The following is a 22343-nucleotide window of genomic DNA, read 5'->3' on the forward strand; positions in this document are numbered from 1 at the left end:
CACCTCGCAGCCCCTAGAGGCGGGGCGTCCTGAGGATGTCCCGCCCCGGGCGGATGCGGTAACCATAGCAACCCGCAAGCCTTCCAATCACGCCTTGGGGGCCCTTCTGTCCGCACTTTTACCTCGTGGAGCGGGGAAGATAAGAGGGAATAGCTTCTTGGCTGGTAGGGAGGGAAATCCTGACGCCGGCATGACTTTAAGCAAGTGCACGCAGACAGGAAAGAAGCCAGAACGCAGGTGAGGTGAGCCGAATGGCAGGATGATGGAGCTCCGTCCGGCTGAGAAATGTGTTCGTAAGCATCCTGCAGGAGTCCTCAAGGTCATGCGACAAGCGGTGCTTCATTCATCGACTCAATAAATATAAATGAGCACTTATACAGTTGCTGGTACAATGAACATAAAAGCTAAAATCCGTAGCCTGGGCCGGGCGCGGTGGATCTCACGCCTGTAATCCCAGCACTTTGGGAGGCCGAGGCGGGCGGATCACCTGAGGTCAGAGATTCGAGACAAGCCTGGCCAACATAGTGAAACTCTGTCTCTACTGAAAATGCAAAAATTAGCCGGGTATGGTGGTGCATGCCTGTAATCCCAGCTACTCGGGAGGCTGAGGCACGGGAATCGCTTAAACCCCGGAGGTGGAGGTTGCAGTGAGCTGAGATTGCACCACTGCACTCCACCTGGGTGACAGAGTGAGACTCCGTCTCAAAAAAACAAAAAAATACATGCCTGTGGTCCCAGTTACTTGGGAGGCTGAGGCGGGAGGATTGCTTGAGCCCAGGAGCTGGAGGCCACAGTGAGCTATGCTCAGGCCACTGCTCTCCAGCTTGGGTAACAGGGTGAGACCCTTTCTCAAAAGAAGGGAGAGAGAAAAATAAAAGGCCCCTCTGCCTATTGTGTGGAGGGTGGGTGGAAGGGAGCAAGACTACTGGGCAGAGTCAAAAAAAGTCATGAGCAGGGGTAAGAAAAGGATTAGGAATGGGGCGGGGGGGACTAGATTAAGACAGGGACAGTGTCAAGGGGGGACATGGAGAGACGTTTGAGAGAATATATGGAAAGCATGATGAGTGTCGGGCTAGGGAGGGAAAGGAAGATATCTAGGTGAAACCCAAGTCTCTGGCCCAGGTCCCACTTGGGGGTGTGGGATCAGGTAAGATATGGTGAATGTAAGGCTGGGCGCAGTGGCTCACACCTGTAATCCCAGCACTTTGGGAGGCCGAGATGGGTGGATCATCTGAAGTCAGGAGTTCGAGACCAGCCTGGTCAACATGGTGAAACCCTGTCTCTACTAAAAATTTAAAAAAAAAAAAAAAAAAATTAGCTGGGTGTGGTGGCGTGTGCCTGTAATCCTAGTTACTCGGGAGGCTGAGGCAGGAGAATCTCTTGAGCCCAGGAGGCACAAATTGCAGTGAACCAAGATCGCACCACTGCACTCCAGCCTGGGCGACAGAGTGAGAGAGACTCCATCTCAAAAAAATAAAAACAAGGCAGGGAGCGGTGTCTCACTCCTGTAATCCCAGCACTTTGGGAGGCCGAGGTGGGTGGATCACGAGGTCAGGAGATTGAGACCATCCTGGCTAACACGGTGAAACCCCGTCTCTACTAAAAATACAAAAAATTAGCCGGGCGTGGTGGTGGGCACCTGTAATCCCAGCTACTTGGGAGGTGGAGGCAGGAGAATCGCTTGAACCAGAGCAGAGGTTGCAGTGAGCTGAGATCGTGCCACTGCACTCTAGCCGGGCAACAAGAGCGAAACTCCATCTCAAAAAAAGAAAAAGAAAAAGAAAAAAAGTGCCGCCCTAGGCACCTGGGGTACAGCAGTGAACAAAATACTGATTTCCACTCTCAGAACTTCCTTTCTAGCGGGGAATGGGGGATGGACAGGAAGTAGATCACTTCATCAATCAGGTATAACACAGAGGAACGCAGCCAGTAGGGGGTATGTATGAAGCAATTTGTTGCAAGGAATTGGTTTACAGGATTGTAGGGCTGGCTAAGCACCTTCAAAATCCATACAAATGGCACCCATCGGGAAGTGCAGGCTGGAGCTTTGGGTGTGAACTAAAGCCGCTCTCTGCAGGTGGAATTTCCTCAGGGAAGCTTCGGCTCTGCTCTGAAAACCTTTTGACTTATTGTAGCAGGTCCACTCAGATGATGATGATGATGATTATTATTATTATTTATAGAGACGGAGTCTTGCTCTGTCTGTCACCCAGGCTAGAGTGCAGTGGCATGATTTTGGCTCACTGCCAACCTCCGCTGCCCTGGTTCAAGCAATTATCCTGCCTCAGCCTCCCGAGTAGCTGTGATTACAGGTGCCCACCACCACACCCAGCTAATTTTTTTGTATTTTTAGTAGAGATGGGGTTTCACTATGTTGGCCAGGCTGGTCTTGAACTCCTGACCTCAGGTGATTAGCCTGCCTCGGCCTCCCAAAGTGTTGGGATTACAGGTGTGAGCCACCGTGCTGGCCTATTATTATTACGTGAGACAGAGTCTCATTCTGTCTCCCAGGCTGGAGTGCGGTGGTGCGATCTCGGCTCACTGCAACCTCCGTCTCCCAGGTTCAAGCAACTCTCCTGCCTCAGCCTTCCAAGTAGCTGGGACTACAGGTGCGTGCTACCATGCCTGGCTAATTTTTGTATTTTTAGTGGAGACAGGGTTTCACTATGTTGGCCAGTCTGTCTTGAACTCCTGACTTCAGGGGATCCACCTGCCTTGGCCTCCCAAAGTGCTGGGATTACAGGCGTGAGCCACCGCACCCGACCCCCTCAGATTATGGAGGATAGATTTCCTTCCTTAAGGTAAACTAATTATAGGCTTTAATCACATCTACGAGATATCTTCACAGCAGCAGCCAGATTCATATTTGACTGAATGACGGGACAGCGGTCTAGACAAGCTGACACGTGAAACTGACCATTGCAACCAGAGACATAAACTACTCAGCTGCGCGGCACGTTAGATGATGATAAGTGCTAAGGAGGAAAGAAAAGTAGAGATGGGTTGGAGGGATCAGGAATATGTGGGTGGGAAGGCCTCGGGGAGAAGGTGACCTTTGAGCAAAGGCTTGCAGGAAGTGGCAGAGTAGGCTATGTAGGTAGGTATCTGGGCCAAGAGCTGTCCAAGGAGCCAGAAGGGTGAATGCAAAGGCCCCGAGGCCAGAATGTTCCAGAAGTGTTCGGGGAACAGCTTAGAGGACAAAGTGACTTGAGAAGATTGAGCAAACGGGAGAGGGTGGGAAAAGGGCCAGACTTGGGTGAGAGGCAGATTGTGTGGGGCCTTGTGGGCCGAGATGAGGATTTTGGCTTTTAGTCAGAGTAAGACAGTGACCACAGGAGGGCTTGGAGCAGAGGAGGGAGGTGAGCTGGCTTGTGTTTTAATGGGATCACTTTTGTTGGGTTTTAAAAATATACTCTTGGCCGGGCACAGTGGCTCACGCCTGTAATCCCAACACTTTGGGAGGCCGAGGCAGATGGATCACTTGAGGTCAGAAGTTTGAGACCAGCCTGGTCAACACGGCAAACCCCGTTTCTACTACAAATATGAAAATTAGCCAGGTGTGATAGCAGGCACCTGGGGAGCCTGAGGCAGGAGACTCGCTTAAACTTGGGAGGTGGAGGTTGCAGTGAGCCAAGATCATGCTACTGCACTCTAGCCTGGGCGACTGAGCGAGACTCCATCTCAAAAACAAAAAGAAAAGAAAAGAAAATATACCCTTTTTTTTTTTTTTTTGAGACAGTCTCCCTCTGTTGCTCAGGATGGAGTGCAGTGGTGCCTTCTTGGCTCACTGCAAACTCTGCCTCCCAGGCTCAAGTGATTTTTGTGCCTCAGCTTCCCGGGTAGCTGGGATCACAGATGTGCACCACCATGCCCTGCTAATTTTTGTATTTTTAGTAGAGATGGGGTTTTGCCATGTTGGCCAGGCTGGTCTCGAACTCCTGGCCTCAAGTGATCCACCTGCCTCGGCCTCCCAAAGCGCTGGGATTACAGAAATGAGCCACTGTGCCCAGCCTGAAAATAGAACCTAAGGGGTTGAGAGTAGGAGGAGGAAGATCATTGAGGAGGTGACTGCAGTACTCTGGGTGAGAGGTGGTGGGGCACTGGAGGGTAGTGCACTGGAGAAGACATGGCCAGATTTGGGATGGATGTTGAGGCTAGAGCCAAGAGGATTTACTAATGAGTGTGAGATTTCTGTTTTGGACTGGATAAGAGGGAGGGAAGGAAGGAAGGAACGTGGGGAGGGAGAAAGGAGAAAGGAAGGAGGGCAGAGGAAGAAGGCAAAAACGACAGATGGAGAGACACATTAAGAGACAATCTGGATCAGGCACAGTGGCTCATGCCTATAATCCCAGCACTTTGTGAGGCCTAGCAGGGAGGATTGCTTGAGGCCAGGAGTTCAAGGCTGCTGTAAACTATGACCACTCCACTGCATTCCAGCCTGGGTGACAGAGCAAGACTTTTTGTGGGAGGGTAGAGAAATGGAGAAACTGAATGATAAACCTAAAAGTGATCTCTCAACATTCTCAGTACAAATTACAAATAAAGACTTTTGTTAATAATGTGATCTTGGCCGGGTGCAGTGGCTCACTCCTGTAATCCCAGCATTTTGGGGGGCCTACGCAGGTGGATCATTTGAGGCCAGGAGTTCGAGACCAGCCTGGGCAACATGGTGAAACCCCATCTGTACTAAAAATACAAAAATTTGCCTGGCGTGGTGGCGCATGCCTGTAGTCCCAGTTACTTGGTAAGCTGGACAGGAGAATTGCTTAAACTCAGGAGGTGGATGTTGCAGTGAGCCAAGATCATGCCACTGCACTCCAGCCTGGGCGACAGAGAGAGACTCTGTCTCAAAACAAACAAACAAACAAAAAAAAACCGTGCAATCTTTTCCCTTCGTTTGTATAAAATTCTCCAGAATGGGCCAGATACTGGTTAGCATTGGAAATCGGGTCTAATCTATGGTCACCACTCACCAGAAGCCCTAGAACCCCACACGTGCACAAATCCAGTTTCAGAGACCAACACGGTGGTAGGCACTCTTGGCCACTGTGGGAGTGTGAGGTGCAGAGACAAAGCCTTGGCCTTATATACTTCAGGGCACAATGGGGACTCTGTGAAGCTCTAGGTCTATCCTTAGTGGATCTAATTTTCCTTCCCTGGTTCTGTGTGGGTGTAGAACTATTTCCCTACTCTCTCTCCTAAGCCCAAAGTGGTGCTGAAGGGAAGAGGCCGTTCTGAAGCATTTGCTTCTCTGCACGGAGAAGCTGCTGTCTTCTCTGATTTCCTCAGGGGTGGGCGAGGTGGTGTCTGATGCACACGGGCGCCATGTAGAAGTCTCCAGTGGCCCCTGCATGCCCACTCTGCCCCTGTGTATCTCCTCTGAGCCCAGGAGGCTGCCCTGTGTGCTCTCCATCTGCCTGCCTCCCTGGTCTCTGGTTCATGGGAGGTAACTGCAGGAGATAGGGCAGGTGCAGGAGAATCACCAACTGTCCTGCGTCTGGCCTCGACCTGTCCACACCTGCAGAGCTCTCTGTACCTCTTCCCATAATTCTCTGCATGCAGGCTTCTCACAGGCTCCAGGCCGGACTTTGACACAACACCTACTTCAGTCCAGACTCCCTGGATGCCTCCCCGGAGCCCCAGTTTTCCTGTGGCTGTCATGACAAGGTACTGCAAACTGAGTGGTTTAAAACAAGGGAAACAGGCCAGGCGTGGTGGCTCACGCCTGTAATCCCAACACTTTGGGGCTGAGGTGGGAGGATCACTTGAAGCCAAGTGTTCGAGACCAGCTTGGGCAACAAAGCAAGACTCTTGTGTCTACAAAAAAAAAAAAAAAAAAAAAAAAAGGAAAAAGAAAAAAAATTAGCTAGGTAGGGTGAGGTGTGCCTGTAGTTGTAGCTACATAGGAGGCTGAGGTGGGAGGATGGCTTGAGCCCAGGAGTTTGAGGCTGCAGTGAACCATGATCACACCACTGCACTCTAGCTTTGAGGACAGAGCAGAACCCTATCTGAAAAAAAAAAAAAAGAGAAACACAAAACTTGACAACCACTATTTCTCTCTCTCTAGCTCTCTCCTGTCTCACTTTTCCAGGTGTAAAGCAGCCTCCACCACCAGCCCCATCATAATCCCTCTGAGTACCGGGGACACTGTCCCTGTTGCTCTCTGAACTGCTGTGCACTTTGGCAGACATCAATCTCTTTATTTATTTATTTATTTATTTATTTACTATTTAATTAATTTATTTTTAGAGATGAAGTCTCGCTGTGTCGCCCAGGTTGGAGGGCAGTCACGTGATCTCGGCTCACTGCAACCTCTGCCACCCGGGTTAAAGCAATTCTCTTGTCTCAGCCTCCTGAGTAGCTGGGATTACAGGCATGCACCACCACACCCAGCTAATGTTTGTATTTTAGTAGAAATGGGGTTTCACCATATTGGCCAGGCTGGTCTCGAACTCCTGACCTCACGTGATCCACCCGCTTCAACCTCCCAAAGTGCTGGGATTACAGGTGTGAAGTCAGTGCACCCTGCCAGTCTCTTTATTAAACTCTCCTCCTGGTTCAGCCTGTTGGTGTGAATTTGAAAGGGGTGCCCCTTCCTTCAGGTGGATAGAGTAGCAGGTAGAAAGATACCAGTCCTCACCTACCCTTGTGCTGGGCTGGGTACCCTTGTGCTGGGCTCTTGCCCTGCAGCAACACCACAGCTCTGGGCTTGGGACTTCTTTTTCATTTTCCCCACTGTCTGATTTAACTTGGGAGTCTTTGCTGGGCAAAGCTGTCTTTTTTTTTTTTTTTTTTTTTTTTTTTAGTAATTTCACTTTGTAGTCCAGGCTGGAGTGCAGTGGTGACATCTCAGCCCACTGTAACCTCATCCTCCCTGGTTCAAGCGATTTTTGTAGCTGGGATTACAGGCATGTGCCATCATGCCTGACTAATTTTTGTATTTTTAGTAGAGACGAGGTTTCACCACGTTGGCCAGGCTGGTCTCGAACTCCTGACCCCAAGCAGTCCTCTTGCCTCAGCCTCCCAAAGTGCTGAGATTACAGGTGGGAGCTCCATTTTTGGAAAAGAACCTTGTGGGAAGAGGTCTTTAACTGGGGTCTTTCGTTCCCTGTGTAACCACGAAAGAGCCCATGGCTGGGTTTCAGAGTCTAAAAACACACAATGAAGGTCAAGTTCTCAGTGGGGTATGCAGCATTCTGGACTCTCTGCCTGCACCATCTGCCTCTCTGATCTTAACTCAGCCAGATTTCTGCTTATTCTCAACCCCACATCAGGGCCTTTGAACCTGCTCTCCCATCTGCCTGGACAGCCCTTCCCCCAGATATTCTCCAGGTTTCCTCATTTCATTTGCACTCTGCTTAAATGTCACCTCCACCTGACCAGCCTGTATACAGCAGCCTCTCAGCTGGCCGTGGTGGCTCACCTCTGTTCTCCCAGCACTTTGGGAGGCCGAAGTGGGCAGATCACCTGAGGTCAGGTGTTCGAGACCAGCCTCGCTAATATGGTGAAACCCTGTCTCTACTAAAAATACAAAAATTAGCCAGGCATGGTAGTGTGCACCTTTAGTCCCAGCTACTCAGGAGGCTGAGGCACAAGAATTGCTTGAACCCGAGGTGGGAGGTTGCAGTGAGCTGAATGGCACCACTACACTCCAGCCTGGGTCTGTCTCAAAAACAAAACACACAAAACACCCAGCCTCTCCTCTCAGTCTCCATTCCTGTACTCTGCCTTGCTTCTCTATAAAGGGAAGCACTTGACATTATAGATTTATGGGTTGGCAGTGCTCCCCCCTCCCACTAGCATGACAGCTCCATGGGAGCAGGGACCTTGTCTGTTTTGCTCACCCCTGTACCCTTAATGCCTAGAATAGTGCCTTGCCCCGCGGTGGCTCATGCCTGTAATCCCAGCACTTTGGGAGGCTGAAACGGGTGGGTCACCTGAGGTCAGGAGTTCGAGACCAGCCCGGCCAACATGGCAAAATCCCATCTCTGCTAAAAATAACACAAATTAGCTGGATGTGGTGATGTGCACGTGTAATGCTAGAGACTTGGGAGGCTGAGGTAGGAATCGCTTGAACCCAGGGGGTGGAGGTTGTAATCGTTTGAACCCAGGGGGTGGAGGTTGCAGTGAGCTGAGATCATGCCATTGCACTCCACCCTGGGCAACAAGAATGAAACTCCGTCTCAAAAAACAAAAGAAAAAGTGTCTTGCCTGAAGTAGGTGCTCAATAAACATTTGTGGAAGAATGAGGTAGAAGAACCCTGATGTTACATGCAACGTTTCCTGCATGTGTGCATTTCCCGGGGTGGGGACTGTACTTTTCTTTTTTCTATTATATTAATTAATTAATTAATTAATTAATTTTTTGAGACAGAATCTTGCTCTGTCTCCCAGGCTGGAGGGCAGTGGTGCGATCTCAGCTCACTGCAACTGTTTCAAGCAATTCTCCTGCCTCAGCCTCTGAGTAGCTGGAATTACAGGCACCTGCCGCCACGCCCAGCTAATATTTTTTCTTTTTCTTTTTTTTTTTTTTTTTTGAGACAGAGTCTTGCTCTGTCACCCAGGCTGGAGTGCAGTGCTGCAATCTTGGTTCACTGTAACTTCTGCTCCCGAGTTCAAGCAATTCTCCTGCCTTAGCTTCCTGAGTAGCTGGGATTACAGGCACGCACTACTATGCCCGGCTAATTTTTGCATTTTTAGTAGAGATGGGGTTTCACCATGTTGGCCAGGCTGGACTCGAACTCCTTACCTCAGGTGATCCGCCCACCTTGTCCTCCCAAAGTGCTGGGATTACAGGCTTGAGCCACCGTGTCAGGCCTAATTTTTGTATTTTTAATAGAGATGAGGTGACCAAGTAGCTGGGACTACAAGTGCACGCCACCACACCCGGCTAATTTTTGCATTTTTAATGGAGACAGGGTGACTAAGTAGCTGGTACTACAGGCATGCACCGCCACATCTGGCTGATTTTTGTTTTAGTAGAGATAGGGTTTCACCATGTTGGCCAGGCTGACCTCAAATTCCTGACCTCAGGCGATCTGCCCACCTTGGCCTCCCAAACTGCTGAGATTACAAGCATAAGCCACCACACCCAGCATATTTATTTATTTTTAATTTAATTTTATTTTTTGAAACAGGGTCTCACTTTGTCACCATGACTGGAGTGCAGCATCAAGGTCATATCTCATTGCAGTTTCTAACTCCTGGGCTCAAGTGATCCTCCCGCCTCAGCCTCCCTAGTAGCTGGGACTACAGGCCCATGCCAGCATGCCTGACTATTGCTTTGCATTTTTTGTAGAAACGGGGTCTCACTATATTGGCCAGGCTAGTCTCAAATTCTTGGTCTCAAGTGATTCTCCCACCTCCGCCTCTCCAAGTGTTGAGATTACAAGCGTGAGCCACCATGCAGGGCAGGGACCACAGTTTTCAACACCTCTCCAATGGGTTCTGGGAACTCAAAAAGTTTAAGGACTATCAAAAAGCCGGTCCTGGAAGATCCCGGGAGTTCACAGGGCCAGAGAAACCCATAGACATGACATGAAAAGGGAATGAGGATCAAGGCGGAGGCACGGGAGGAATTTGAGAGCCAGTTCACAGGTTGGCGGATGTATCGGGTGCAGGCTGGGAGGGGAACCCAAAGCCCCTTCCTGTCCCGCCTCCAGCTTCCCTGCGTGTTGGGTCTGGCCAATGCAGCTACCTGCTCCTTCCCGCAGCCGCTGAGGACAAAGCCAGATGAGCGGATGGAGACAGAGGCTGGACGCAGTTGCTCACGTTGTAATCCTAGCACTTTGGGAGGCCGAGAAGGGCGGATCACCTGAGGTCAGGAGTTCGAGACCAGCCTGGCCAACATGGTGAAGCCCAATCTCTACTAAAACACACACACACACACACACACACACACACATATATATCTATATAATTAGCCAGTGTGGTGAGGCACTCTGGAGCTTGAGGCAGGAGAATCGCTTGAACCCAGGAGGCAGAGGTTACAATGAGCCGATACTGGGCCACGGCACTCCAGCTTGGGCGACAGAGAAAGACTCCATCACAAACAAACAAAAAAGGCCCGGTGCAGTGGCTCACGCTTGCAATCCCAGCACTTTTAAGAGATCGAGGTGGGCGGATCACCTGAGGTCAGGAGTTCGAGTCCAGCCTGGCCAAAATGGTGAAACTCCATCTCTACTAACAATACAAAAAAAAAAAAACAAAAAAAAAACAAAACCTGGGCGCGGTGGTGGGCACCTGTGATCCCAGCTACTTGGGAAGCTGAGGCAGGAGAATCGCTTGAACCCGGGAACTGGAGGATGCAGTGAGCCAAGACTGCACCATTGGCGCTCCAGCCTGGGCAACAAGAACGAAACTCCATCTCAATAAAGAAAAAACAAAAACCAAAAATAAAAATTACCTGGGTGTGGTGGTGCGCACCTGTAGTCCCGGCTACTCGGTCGCCCCGTCCCTACTAAAAATACAAAAATGGCCGGGTGTGGTGATGCATGTCTTTATTCCCAGCTACTCGGGAGGCTGAAGCAGGAGAATCGCTTGAACCCGAGAGGCGGAAGTTGCAGTGAGCCGAGATTGCGTCATTGCACTCCAGCCTGGGTGAAAAGAGCAAAACTCCGTATCAAAAAAAAAAAAAAAAAAAAAAAAAAAAAAGTTAGCCAGGCCTCGTGGGGCGCACCTGTAGTCCCAGCTACTGGAGAGGCTGAGGGAGGATAATCACTTGAACCCGGGCAGGGAGCCGAGATCGCACCACTGCACTCCAGCCTGGGCGACAGAGCAAGACCTTGTCTCACAGACAAACCAAAGACGGAAACAGATATAGCCATTTCAAAGACGACTGAAAAACCTTTTTATTCACCAGAGCTCAATACTCAGGGTCCCAGCCCTGTGCCAAAAACTGAACAACTTAAAATCTGACTGGGGTCCTTCTTTTCTTTGCCCCTAAAATAAAAGCTAGGCCGTTGCCTTTCCCATCCGGGTACTCAAACCCCTGTCTTATCGGCGGTTCCTCGACTTAAAAGTTGGAGGATGAAAAATACAGGAGGAAAAAAAAATATTCTTTAGTCAACTATCACGATTTGGGGGGTCGGATGGGAGGTAGTGGAAAGATGTGCTTCTTGCTGGGAAAAAGGACCCATCGATGATTTGGGGATGGGGGCACGTGCCGAGTGCAATGGGCTGAACAAGGGGAAGAACAACCAGGGGGCATTGAAAGGTGTCAGCTCACCCCATGACTCTCCATCCGCAGGTGAGCCTATGAAGACACCGTGCCCTCCAGTGACACGGTGCTCTCCAGCGTCCCACTCAGCTCCTGACGGATGGGTGCTGAGGTCAGGGAAGGAATGAACCGGTGTGGTCCACGATGACACCGTGGTTCTACAGAAGGGTGAAGGTGGAGAAGGCTGGTGTTAAGTGGACATCCCATCTTGAAGTTCTCGGGTTGGCACTTCTCAGCCAGCCTTCTTCAGTGTCTCCTAAGGGCTGGCTTGGGACAGCACCGTGGAATCCTGGAGGTTCAAAAATCCAAGAACTCCACAAGGAACGGAGAAGTTGAAGGGGCAGGGCTCCTGTCACCAGCAGGCCCCACGAGAACAAAAGATCCATGAACCGGGGCCCAGAGGGCGCTACAAGGCCATGCAGGAAGGGTTCCCGCGCACCAAGGACCCTGGGACGCCCACAGGCCAGAGCTCCCAGAGCTGACAGGTCCAAGGGGGCGGGGCTGGCCTGGCTCCCAGGAGTCTCCACTGTTTCAGGATCCAGCCAAGGTGGAGTTCTGGGGGCCAGAAATTCCAAAGGGCTGGGTGACTGGAGGAGAGAGTTTAGGGACTTGGGTGGGACAGACCAGGAGGGTCAGGGGTGCGGGTGGTGGACATCTCACGGTCCTCAGCGCTTGACCCTGCGTCCGGCCGAGTTGCGCCCGCTGCGGCGGTAGAGGGACTGCTGGCCACCGTTGAGCGGGCAGTACTTGAGCGTGTGGGCCTGGTCACCGGTGGCACCGCACACAGGACACACGTAGTGCCTCAGGATGGGACACACCACCACGCCGTCTGGTGTCTTCAGCTGGTGTGAGGAGTAGACGTGGCGGGACTCCCCGTTGTGCTTGCAGAAGTTGCACAGGGTGCCCAGGCCCCCGTTGGCCCCTGACCCTCCCAGCCCCTGATCCTGCCCCAACGGGGGCCCAGGACTTGGCTCCTCAGTCTCTTGGGTCTCCAGCCTTTGCCCCCGATTCGCGATCAGCGCCCACACCACTTCGCTCAGGTTGAAATAGTCCTTCCACATGTCAAAGGGTGGCAGCTGCATGGCACCAAAACAGGGGTGGTGGGCCACTGGAGAGGGGCTGGGGCTGGGGGCCCGTAGGCAAGAGCAGCAGGCGTTTCCCAGAGCAGAAGGGAGCTGCACCCCCTTTTATAATGCCCAGAGACTCTTCTAAGCAAAGGTGGAGCTTAGGATTTAAAGGGCCCACTCCCTGCCCATAACCCCCATCTGACTTTAATTCTTCACAGAGATCTGGAAGGAGATCATTCCCCTGGTCTCTGGTCCCTGCTCTGCTGCCAAGGTGCTCTGTGTCCTCTGGGAAGACAGTTCCACTCTCTGTGCCTCAGTTTCCCTATCTGTTCAAAGAAAGCCCATGTCTGCAAATATCCCCCACCCCTAGGCTGGAGGGGCTACACCCTTCCTAGACTTCAGAGTTACTGCTGATCATCATAGCAACCAGGCTGGGCGCGGTGCCTCACACCTGCACTCTGGGCACTTTGGGAGGCCGAGGCAGGAGGATCGCTTGAGCCCAAGACCTCTAGACCAGCGTGGGCAAAATAGCGAGACCTTGTCTCTACAAAAATAAACAGACAAAAATAATAATAACAACATGACCTGATTTATTTTATTTATTTACTTGAGACAGCGTCTCGCTATGTCGCCCAGGCTGGAGTGCAATGGCGTGATCTCTGCTCACTGCAACTTCAAGCGATTCTTCTGCCTCAGCCTCCTGAGTAACTGGGATTACAGGCGCCCACCACCAAGCCCGGCTAATTTTTTTGTATTTTTAGTAGAGACAGGGTTTCACCATATTGGCCAGGCTGGTCTGGAACTCCTGACCTCAGGTGATCCACTTGTCTCTGCCTCCCAAAGCGATGGGATTACAGGCGTGAGCCACTGCGCCAGGACTATTATTTTCATTTTACAGAGAAAGATATGAAGCTTGGAGAGGTTAAGGAATGTATCCAAGGTCACACAGCAGGGAAATGGCAGAGTCGGGTTTCATACTCACTCTGGGAACTGGGAATTGAGGTTAGAAGTGGCAGAGGACCTTGGCAAAAGACGATTTCACTTAGAATGCCGCCTCTTGGGCTGGGCATGCTGGCTCACGCCTGTAATCCTAATACTTTGGGAGGCTGAGGCTAGAGAATCACTTGAAGCCAGGAGTTTGAGACCAGCCTGGGTAACATAGTGAGACCCTGTCTCTACACATAATAAAAAATCAGCTGGGCATGGTGGCATGTGCCTGTAATCCCAGCTAGTGAGGAGGCTGAGGCAGGAGGATCACTTGAGCCCAGGAGGTTGAGGCTTCAGTGAGCCATGATTGTGCCATTGCACTCCAGCCTGGGCTACAGAGTGGACCCTGTCTCTTTTTTTGTTTTGGAGATGGAGTCTTGCTCTGTCACCCAGGCTGGAGTGCAGTGGCACAATCTCGGCTCACTGCAATCTCCGCCTCCTGGGTTCAAGTGATTCTCCTGCCCCAGGCTCACAAGTAGCTGGGATTACAGGTGCACACCACCACACCTGTTTAATTTTTTGTATTAGTAGAGACGGGATTTTGACATGTTGGCCAGGCTGGTGTGGAACTCCTGACCTCAGGTGATCCACCTGCCTCGGCCTCCCAAAGTGTTGGGATTACAGGCGTGAGCCACTGCACCTGGCCAACCCTGTCTCTTAAACAAACAAACAAACAAACAAACAAAACCCTCTCTTGGCCCTATTCTTGTCTTAAATCCTTCCCGGCCTTTGGAAGCAGCAAAAGCCTTGTCTCCCACCCACCGCACCTACAGGGGTTCTTCTTCCACCCACGGTCTTCATGGACCACCTTGATATTCAACACATAGTTATTGAGGCTCCATGTTGGGTGCTGGAAATTCAGCAGTGACCAAGGCTACCTTATGCTTGCTGCATGAACAAGGTCAGGAGAGCAACCAGTAAATGAGAAACCACTAGACTGTAAAGACCTGCTGACTTGTGAACCGGGTGTTCTGAGAGTGGCTGGCTCAGGGATGGGACTTGGAAGCTGAGACTACTAAGAAGAATCTTCCAGGAAGGGGAACACAAGATACGGAAACTGTGGCTGGGCACGGTGGCTCATGCCTGTAATCCCAGCACTTTGAGAGGCCGAGGTGGGTGGGTCACCTGAGGTCAGGAGTTCGAGACCAACCTGGCCAAGATGGTGAAATCCCCATCTCTACTAAAAATACAAAAATTAGCAGGCTGGGCACAGTGGCTCAAGTCTGTAATCCCAGCACTTTGGGAGGCTGAGGCGGGTGGATCACAAGGTCAGGAGGTTGAGACCAGCCTGGGCAACATGGCGAAACCCCATCTTTACTAAAAATACAGAAATTAGCTGGCGTGGTGGCGGCTTAGTAGCTGTAATCCCAGCTACTCAGGAGGCTGAGGCAAGAGAATCGCTTGAACCTGGGAGGCGGAGGTTGCAGTGAGCTGAGATCGTGCCATTGCACTCCAGCCTGCGTGACAAGAGCAAGACTCCATCTCAAAAAAAAAAATAAAAATAAAAATAAAATAAAATAAAATAAAATTGGCTGGGCACAGTGGTGGGTGCCTGTAGTCCCAGCTACTTGGGAGGCTGAGGCAGGAGAATTGCCTGAACCCAGAAGGCAGAGGTTGCAGTGAGTCGAGTTAGGGCCACTGCACTCCAGCCAGCGTGGCAGAGTAAGACTCCATCTCAAAAAAAAAAGAAAAAAAAAAAAAAAAAAGACATCCTGAAATCTGGGAACAGCAAGGGGGCTGGAGTGGCTAGAATGGAGTGAAGGTTCCAAGATGAAGCCAGCATGGTTTGCAGGGGCTGGACACCCTCAGACTCTGCAATCTCCCTTAGGGTATGTTTTGGAATTGGTGAGGGCGTTTTTGAGTTTGTCACAGTGATTGGGGGTGTGGCTGGATTTAGTGGGTGGGGACCAGGGATGGCAGATATCTCAGCAGTTCGCACCACCAAGACCTGTTCTGGGCCCCACTTACCTTTCCAGTGTCCCACTGAACACCCATCTAGGTAGGAAAACCCATTTATAATTATCCGAATTCAGGGCCTAGCTATGTTTTATATATAAGCACTAGGTGCTTTTTGCGATATTTTAAGATAACACTCATTTTTCCTGGAATGCAACCACTGTGTTCATTCTGGTCTTCAAGCTCTTGGTTTTTCTGAGAACTTTATTCAGTTATTCACCAATTCTAGAAGCCACAACACTCAAGGCAATGCTGCTTGTGGTATCTGTCCCCAAACAACATACCATTTGTTTGTATCTCATTCATGGTGAATTTACACAGAAAGGCTAGTGTCTGCCCCGCTCAGATGATTTTTGGAGTGTCCATACCTGAGCATTCATATACTTAAATAAACATTATTTTATTATAAATTACTGTCTTTTTATTTTCCTTTTATATTTTAGCTAGGACACGATATGCATTTTTGAAAATAAAATTTGTGGCTGGGCGCAGTGGCTCACGCTTGTAATCCCAGCACTCTGGGAGGCCGAGGCAGGTGGATCACTTGAGGTCAGGAGTTCCAGACCAGCCTGGCCAACATGGCAAAACCCTGTTTCTACTAAAAATACAAAAATGAGCCGGGCGTGGTGGCATGCATCTGTAATCCCAGCTACTTGGGAGACTAAGGCAGGAGAATTGTTTGAACTCAGGAGATGGAGGTTGCAGTGAGCTGAGATAGCACCACTGCACTCCAGCCTGGGCGACAGAGCAAGACTCCGTGTCAGGAAAAGAAAATAATAAAATAAAATACAATTTGTATGTTGGTGGGCTATATTACCTATGAGTTTAATGTTCAAAGTCCTAAAGGGGCATTTCAAAATGTTATCTATATTGTTGGGGGTCATTTCTTGGCCCCATCCATTGTCCCAAATTCCCATGCCTGTGACCCCAGCACTTTGGGAGGGTGAGGCAGGAGGGTCACTTGAGCCCAGAAGGTTGAAACCAGTGTGGGCAGCATAGTAAGACCTACTCTCTACAAAAAGTACAAAAACGTTAACTGGTGATGCATGCCTGCAGTCCCAGCTACTAAGGAGGCTGAGGCAGGAGGATTGCTTGAAACCAGGAGGCTGAGAGACTTCAGTGAACTGTGTTGGTGACACTGAACTCCAGCCTGGGTGAGGGAGTGAGACCTCATCTCAAAAAAAAAAAAAAAAAAAAAAGATCATCTATGATAATGAAGACACAATTGAGGCAATAATCATAGGCAGACTCATTACTGAGCATCTTTAGGCTGGCACCATGCTCAGGGCCCGACCTGTGTCATCTCTAAATCCTCCCAGATCCTGTCAGAGTCCGTTAATAGTCCTGTTTTACAGACGAGCAAAAGGAGACTCAGAGGGGCTCAGGAACTTGTCCAAAGTCATATGGACAGTAAGTGTTAATCTGGGCTGGCTTGGTGGCTCACACCTGTAATCCCAGCATTTTGGGAGGCCCAGACAGGCAGATCACTTGTGGCCAAGAGTTAAGAGACCAGCCTGGCCAACATGGTGAAATCCGGTCTCTACTAAAAACACAAAAATTATCCAGGCACAGTGGCATGTGCCTGTAATCCAAGGTACTTGGGAGAGTGAGGCAAGAGAATCGCTTGAACCCAGGAGGTGGAGGTTGCAGTGAGCCCAGATCGCACCACTGGACTCCAACCTGGGTGACAGAGCAAGACTCTGTCTCAAAAAAATAAATTAAAAATAAAAATAATGTTTAAAAAATTGTTACTCTGGATCTGAAACCCAAGACTGCTTGACCTCGAGCTCAGACATCCTCCCACCCTCTGTGAAGGAGCAGGCAAGCCCGCTGTGAGCCAAGAGCCTGCCTAAGACCCCAAGGGAAAGCAGCAGACCCTGGGGGTCTTGCAGGTATAGAGACAGATGGAGGTGGGAAGCCAGGAAGGATGGGCGTATTTGAGCCAGGTAGCTAGCTATTCAGACACAGAGCAGATGAGACCTGTCAGCCATGGACAGACGTACTCGAGAGCAGAAGAGACCGTGGTCTGCAGAATGGAAGAACAAGGCTCCCCGGGAGGCACCATGATGGGCACGGGGGTCCCTGTGCTGAGTGCTTTCTGCAAATCACAGCCTTGACCTTCCTCGCAGGAGGTGTGAGTTCCCTGTTTGTGCAGGGCCTGGACCCAGTAACCCAGTGACAGTGGTTACAGCTGTGACATCTGCGGGGTGTCTGAGAATGATGTCAGGAGAGGCCGATCCGAGGCTCCATGACTCGCCTTAACAATTGCACCTATTGTTTGGAGAATCCCAGATACTGCTGGCTTGGGAGTGTTTTTTATTTTTTATTTTTTTCCCCCTTATTATTTTCTCCCTGATTGTTTTCTTCTAGGATTCTGTTATTTGGGCCACGGATGCTTTCCACCCCCCCACTCCAATTTTATTGGATGAGTTGATTGAAAATACCGCTTATCCTTCTTCAGACTAAGCCCTCTTACCCTGGTGTGGTTGCTGCTATGAGTTAAGGGAACGGGAGATGATACTGACTAGAAATTAATCAGCCCCGGTGTTTACTACGCCCTAACCTCCGCCCCCACCCCAAGGCCACGACCACTGTCTGCTAACCTGACGCCAAGGTGCCCTGTTTATTTGTGAGTTTCCGTCTCCGCCTGATGCCTGGCAGAAAATAGCTCTTGCTGGAGGTCCAGAGATGTGTGGGGAGGGGCAAGAGTTAAAAACCCCGATAAAGTGTGGGGAGAAACACATAAATGGGCCGCAGTGACTCCCAGAGAGACCGAGGGACCCGCTCATGCGGGGACCAAGACGGGAGATGAAGACCAGGGGGAGAGAGACCCCGAGGGCTAGCGAGGTCACCATCATCATCATTGTCCTCATGGTCTCTACTGCGTGCTTGCCTATGCCATCTCATTAAGTCCCCAGACAGCCTTGTCAAGTATCTTGTAATATTCTCATTTCACAGAACAGGAAACAGGCTTGGAGGTGACATCTCTCATGGATGTGATTCAGTTAGGCTGGACTCAAATCAAGATCTGGGGCTGGGTGTGGTGGCTCACCCCTGTAATCTCAGCACTTTGGGAGAACGAAACAGGAGGGTCGCCTGAGCCCAGGAGTTTAAGGCCAGCCTGGGCAATATAGTGAGACCCCCATATCTAAAAAAAAAAAAAAAAAAATTAGCTGGATGTGGAGGCATGCCTATAGTTTGAGCTACCCAGAAGGCTAAAGTGGGAGGATTGCTTGAGCCCAGTATGTCAGGTAGTGACTGTGCCACTACACTCCATCTGGGCAGGCAGAGCAAGATCCTGTCTCTTAAAAAAAAAAAGTATATATATTTGTTAAAATTATATATTGTATATATTTATATAGTTATATATGTTAATATATATGCTATACTTATAGAATTAGAATCATGATTTATATATATTCTATTTTTATATATTATACATAATATATAACACTATTAATATAGTAATTATATATATATATATATTTTTGAGACGGAGTCTCGCTGTGTTGCCCCAGCTGGAGGGCAGTGACGCGATCTCGGCTCACTGCAAGCTCCACCTCCCGGGTTCAAGCGATTTTCCTGCCTCAGCCTCCCAAGTAGCTAGGACTACAGATGCCCGCCACCACGCCTGGCTAATTTTTTGTATTTTTAGTAGAGACGGGGTTTCACCGTGTTAGCCAGGATGGTCTTAATCTTCTGACCTCGTGATCCGCCTGCCTCGGCCTCGCAAAGTGCTGAGATTACAGATGTGAGCCACCGCGCCTGGCCAATAGTACATAAATATGTTTGCATTTACAACATACTGTATATCAACACAGATGATTAATAATATATTAATAATATATTTATAATATATAAATATGTTATATATAATATAAAAGGTATATATGTACTTAGGTAAAATGTGATATATATATATATATATATATATATATATATATATATATATATATATATATATATATTTTTTTGAGACAGAGTCTCGCTCTGTCGGCCAGGCTGGAGTGCAGTGGCGCTATCTCGGCTCACTGCAAGCTCCGCCTCCCGGGTTTATGCCATTCTCCTGCCTCAGCCTCCCGAGTAGCTGGGACTACAGGCGCCCGCCACCTCGCCCGGCTAATTTTTTTGTATTTTTAGTAGAGACGGGGTTTCATTGTGTTAGCCAGGATGGTCTCGATCTCCTGACCTCGTGATCCGCCCGTCTCGGCCTCCCAAAGTGCTGGGATTACAGGCTTGAGCCACCGCGCCCGGCCAAATGTGATATATTTTTATAGCATATATCTCTTATATGTATATTTATATGTCATATATTTATATATATTATATATCATATATATTTTATATATATCTATAAATTTAAAAATATATGCTTTATACATTTATATATTTGTATATAAATATATTTATCAATATTAAGACATGTACCTTTAGTATTAAAATATAAATGCACGGCCGGGCGCGGTGGCTCAAGCCTGTAATCCCAGCACTTTGGGAGGCCGAGACGGGTGGATCACGAGGTCAGGAGATCGAGACCATCCTGGCGAACACCGTGAAACCCCATCTCTACTAAAAAATACAAAAAACTAGCCGGGCGAGGTGGCGGGCGCCTGTAGTCCCAGCTACTCGGGAGGCTGAGGCAGGAGAATGGCGTAAACCTGGGAGGCGGAGCTTGCAGTGAGCTGAGATCCGGCCACTGCACTCCAGCCCAGGCTACAGAGCGAGACTCCGCCTCAAAAAAAAAAAAAAATAAATAAATAAATAAATGCACTTATTAATATTTATATTATATATAAATGTTTATATTTATTCATATATTTCTACATAAATGTGTATCTTATATATTTATGTTATATTTATATATTTTATATATTTATATTTCATATATAATGTACAAATGTATATTTATATATTTTATATATATATTTTATATATAAATACACATTATATATAATATATAAATAATATATAATATACATTTATATATAAAATATAATAGTTGTATACATAATATAACAATATAATACATTTATATGTTTATATTTTATCAAATATGAGTATGATAATGTATATAAAAATTATATATATAATTGGGCACCGTGGCTCATGTGTGTAATCCCAGCACTTTGGGAGGCTGAGGCGGGCAGATCACCTGAAGTCAGGAGTTTGAGACCAACCTGGCTAATATGTTGAAAGCCTGTCTCTACTAAAAATACAAAAATTAGCCGGGCGTGGTGGTGTGCACCCGTAGTCCCAGCTACTCAAGAGGCTGAGGCATGAGAATCTCTTGAACCTGGGAGGTGGAGGTTACAGTGAGCCAAGATCTCACCACTGTACTCCAGCCTGGGCAACAGAGTGAGACTCCCTCTCAAAAAAAAAAGAGAATTAAAAACATTTTATATGTAATTATATAAAAATTAATAGTTATATACATATATAATATGTGTTATGTATATTTTTCAGGTCGGGCTATGTGCTATAGAGGAAAAAAAAGGGAGTAGTGGTCAGGAGTGGCCTTTTGAAAGAGGTACTATTTGAGAAGGGTCTTCAAGGATGTGGAGGAGGGAGCCTTTTCAATATGTGGAGAAGTGCGACCCAGACAGAGGGAGTAGCCAGCGCAAAGGCCCTGAGGTTGGACCATGACTGGGTGTTCGGGGAGGCCACTGTGGCTCGGGTGGATTGAGAGGGAGAATGGGAGGGGGTGGTCGAGAATGCAGGACCCGGTGGGCCACGGTAAGGACGCTGGGTTGTGCTTTGAGTGAGGTGGGAGTGATGAGCGGGTCTGAGCAGCAGCAGGGAATGCTTTGACTGAAGATCCTGCAAGTTTTCTCTAACTGCCCTGTTGGGGGACAGACAGTGGGAGTTGAGGGCAGAAGCTGAGGGCCCTGTGAGGTCAAGGCGAGAGGTGATGGTGGCTGGACTAGAGGGAAGGCAGAGAGAAAGTGTCGAGGAGTGGCTGGGTGTTGATTACTGCATAGCAGCAGAATGAGACTTCTAAAATATAAATCAGATCGTGTCACTCCTCTTGCTTAAAACTTACTCTGATTCTTTATTATTCTCAGACTAAAGTCCCAAAACATTACTGTGACCTACAGGCCCCTAGGTGATATGCGTCCCCTCTTCCCACCTTCCCTGGGATCTCTATGATCTCATTTTCCATTGCATTTGGCTCCAGTTGCTCACTCCTCTGTAGCCACCCAGGTGTCATTTCTCTCTCTCTCTCTCTTTTTTTTTTTGAGACAGAGTCTCTTTCTGTCTCCCAGGCTGGAGTGCAGTGGCATGATCTCTGCTCACTGCAACCTCCGCCTCCCGGGTTCAAGTGATTCTCCTGCCTCAGCCTCCGGAGTAGCTGGGATTACAGATGCCTGCCACCACGCCCAGCTAATTTTTGTATTTTTAGTAGAGATGGGGTTTCACCATGTTGGCCAGGCTGGTCTTGAACTCGTGACCTCACATGATCCACCCGCCTCACCTCCCAGAGTGCTGGGACCAAAGACGTGAGCCGCCATGTTTTTTAAAATATTTGCCTAAAAATATTTTAAAAAATATTTGCTATATCATGGACTGAATTGTGTCTCCCCAAATTCATATGTTGAAGCCCTGACACCTAGGACCTTATAATGTGACTATATTTGGATATAGGACCATTATTTTGTATTTATTTATTATTATTATTATTATTTTTTTTTTGTAGAGACAAGGTCTCACTATATTGCCCAGGCTGGTCTTGAACTCCTGGACTCAAGTGATCTACTGGCCTTGGCCTCCTTAGAGTTCTGGGATTACAGGTGTCAGCCACCGCATCTGGAGACAGGGCCTTTAAGGAGGTAATTTAAAAGGAGGCTGGGCCAGGCTTGGTGGCTCACGCCTGTAATCCCAGCACTTTGGGAGGCCGAGACGGGCAGATCATGAGGTCAGGAGTTCGACACCAGCTTAGCCAATATGGTGAAACTCGTCTCTACTAAAAATACAACATTGGCCGGGCATGGTGGCCCACACCTGTAGTCTCAGCTACTTGGGAGGCTGAGGTAGAAGAATCACTTGAACCCGGGAGGCGGAGATTGCAGTGAGCTAAGATCGTGACACTGAGCCAGCCTGAGTGACAGAGCGAGACT

General features: G+C 49.0%; 1 protein-coding gene across 1 annotated transcript; it reads right to left on the minus strand.

The window, feature by feature from the left end:
• Nucleotides 1–10825: 10825 nt before the first annotated feature.
• On the minus strand, nt 10826–12379 carry LOC105478564 (nanos C2HC-type zinc finger 2). The gene has a single exon (XM_011736002.2). It carries the CDS (start codon nt 12298–12300, stop codon nt 11884–11886), a length of 417 nt encoding a protein of 138 aa, XP_011734304.2. The 5' UTR covers nt 12301–12379; the 3' UTR covers nt 10826–11883.
• Nucleotides 12380–22343: the final 9964 nt, after the last annotated feature.

This window comes from Macaca nemestrina, chromosome 20 (assembly GCF_043159975.1).
Source record: "Macaca nemestrina isolate mMacNem1 chromosome 20, mMacNem.hap1, whole genome shotgun sequence".
NCBI lineage: Eukaryota > Metazoa > Chordata > Mammalia > Primates > Cercopithecidae > Macaca > Macaca nemestrina.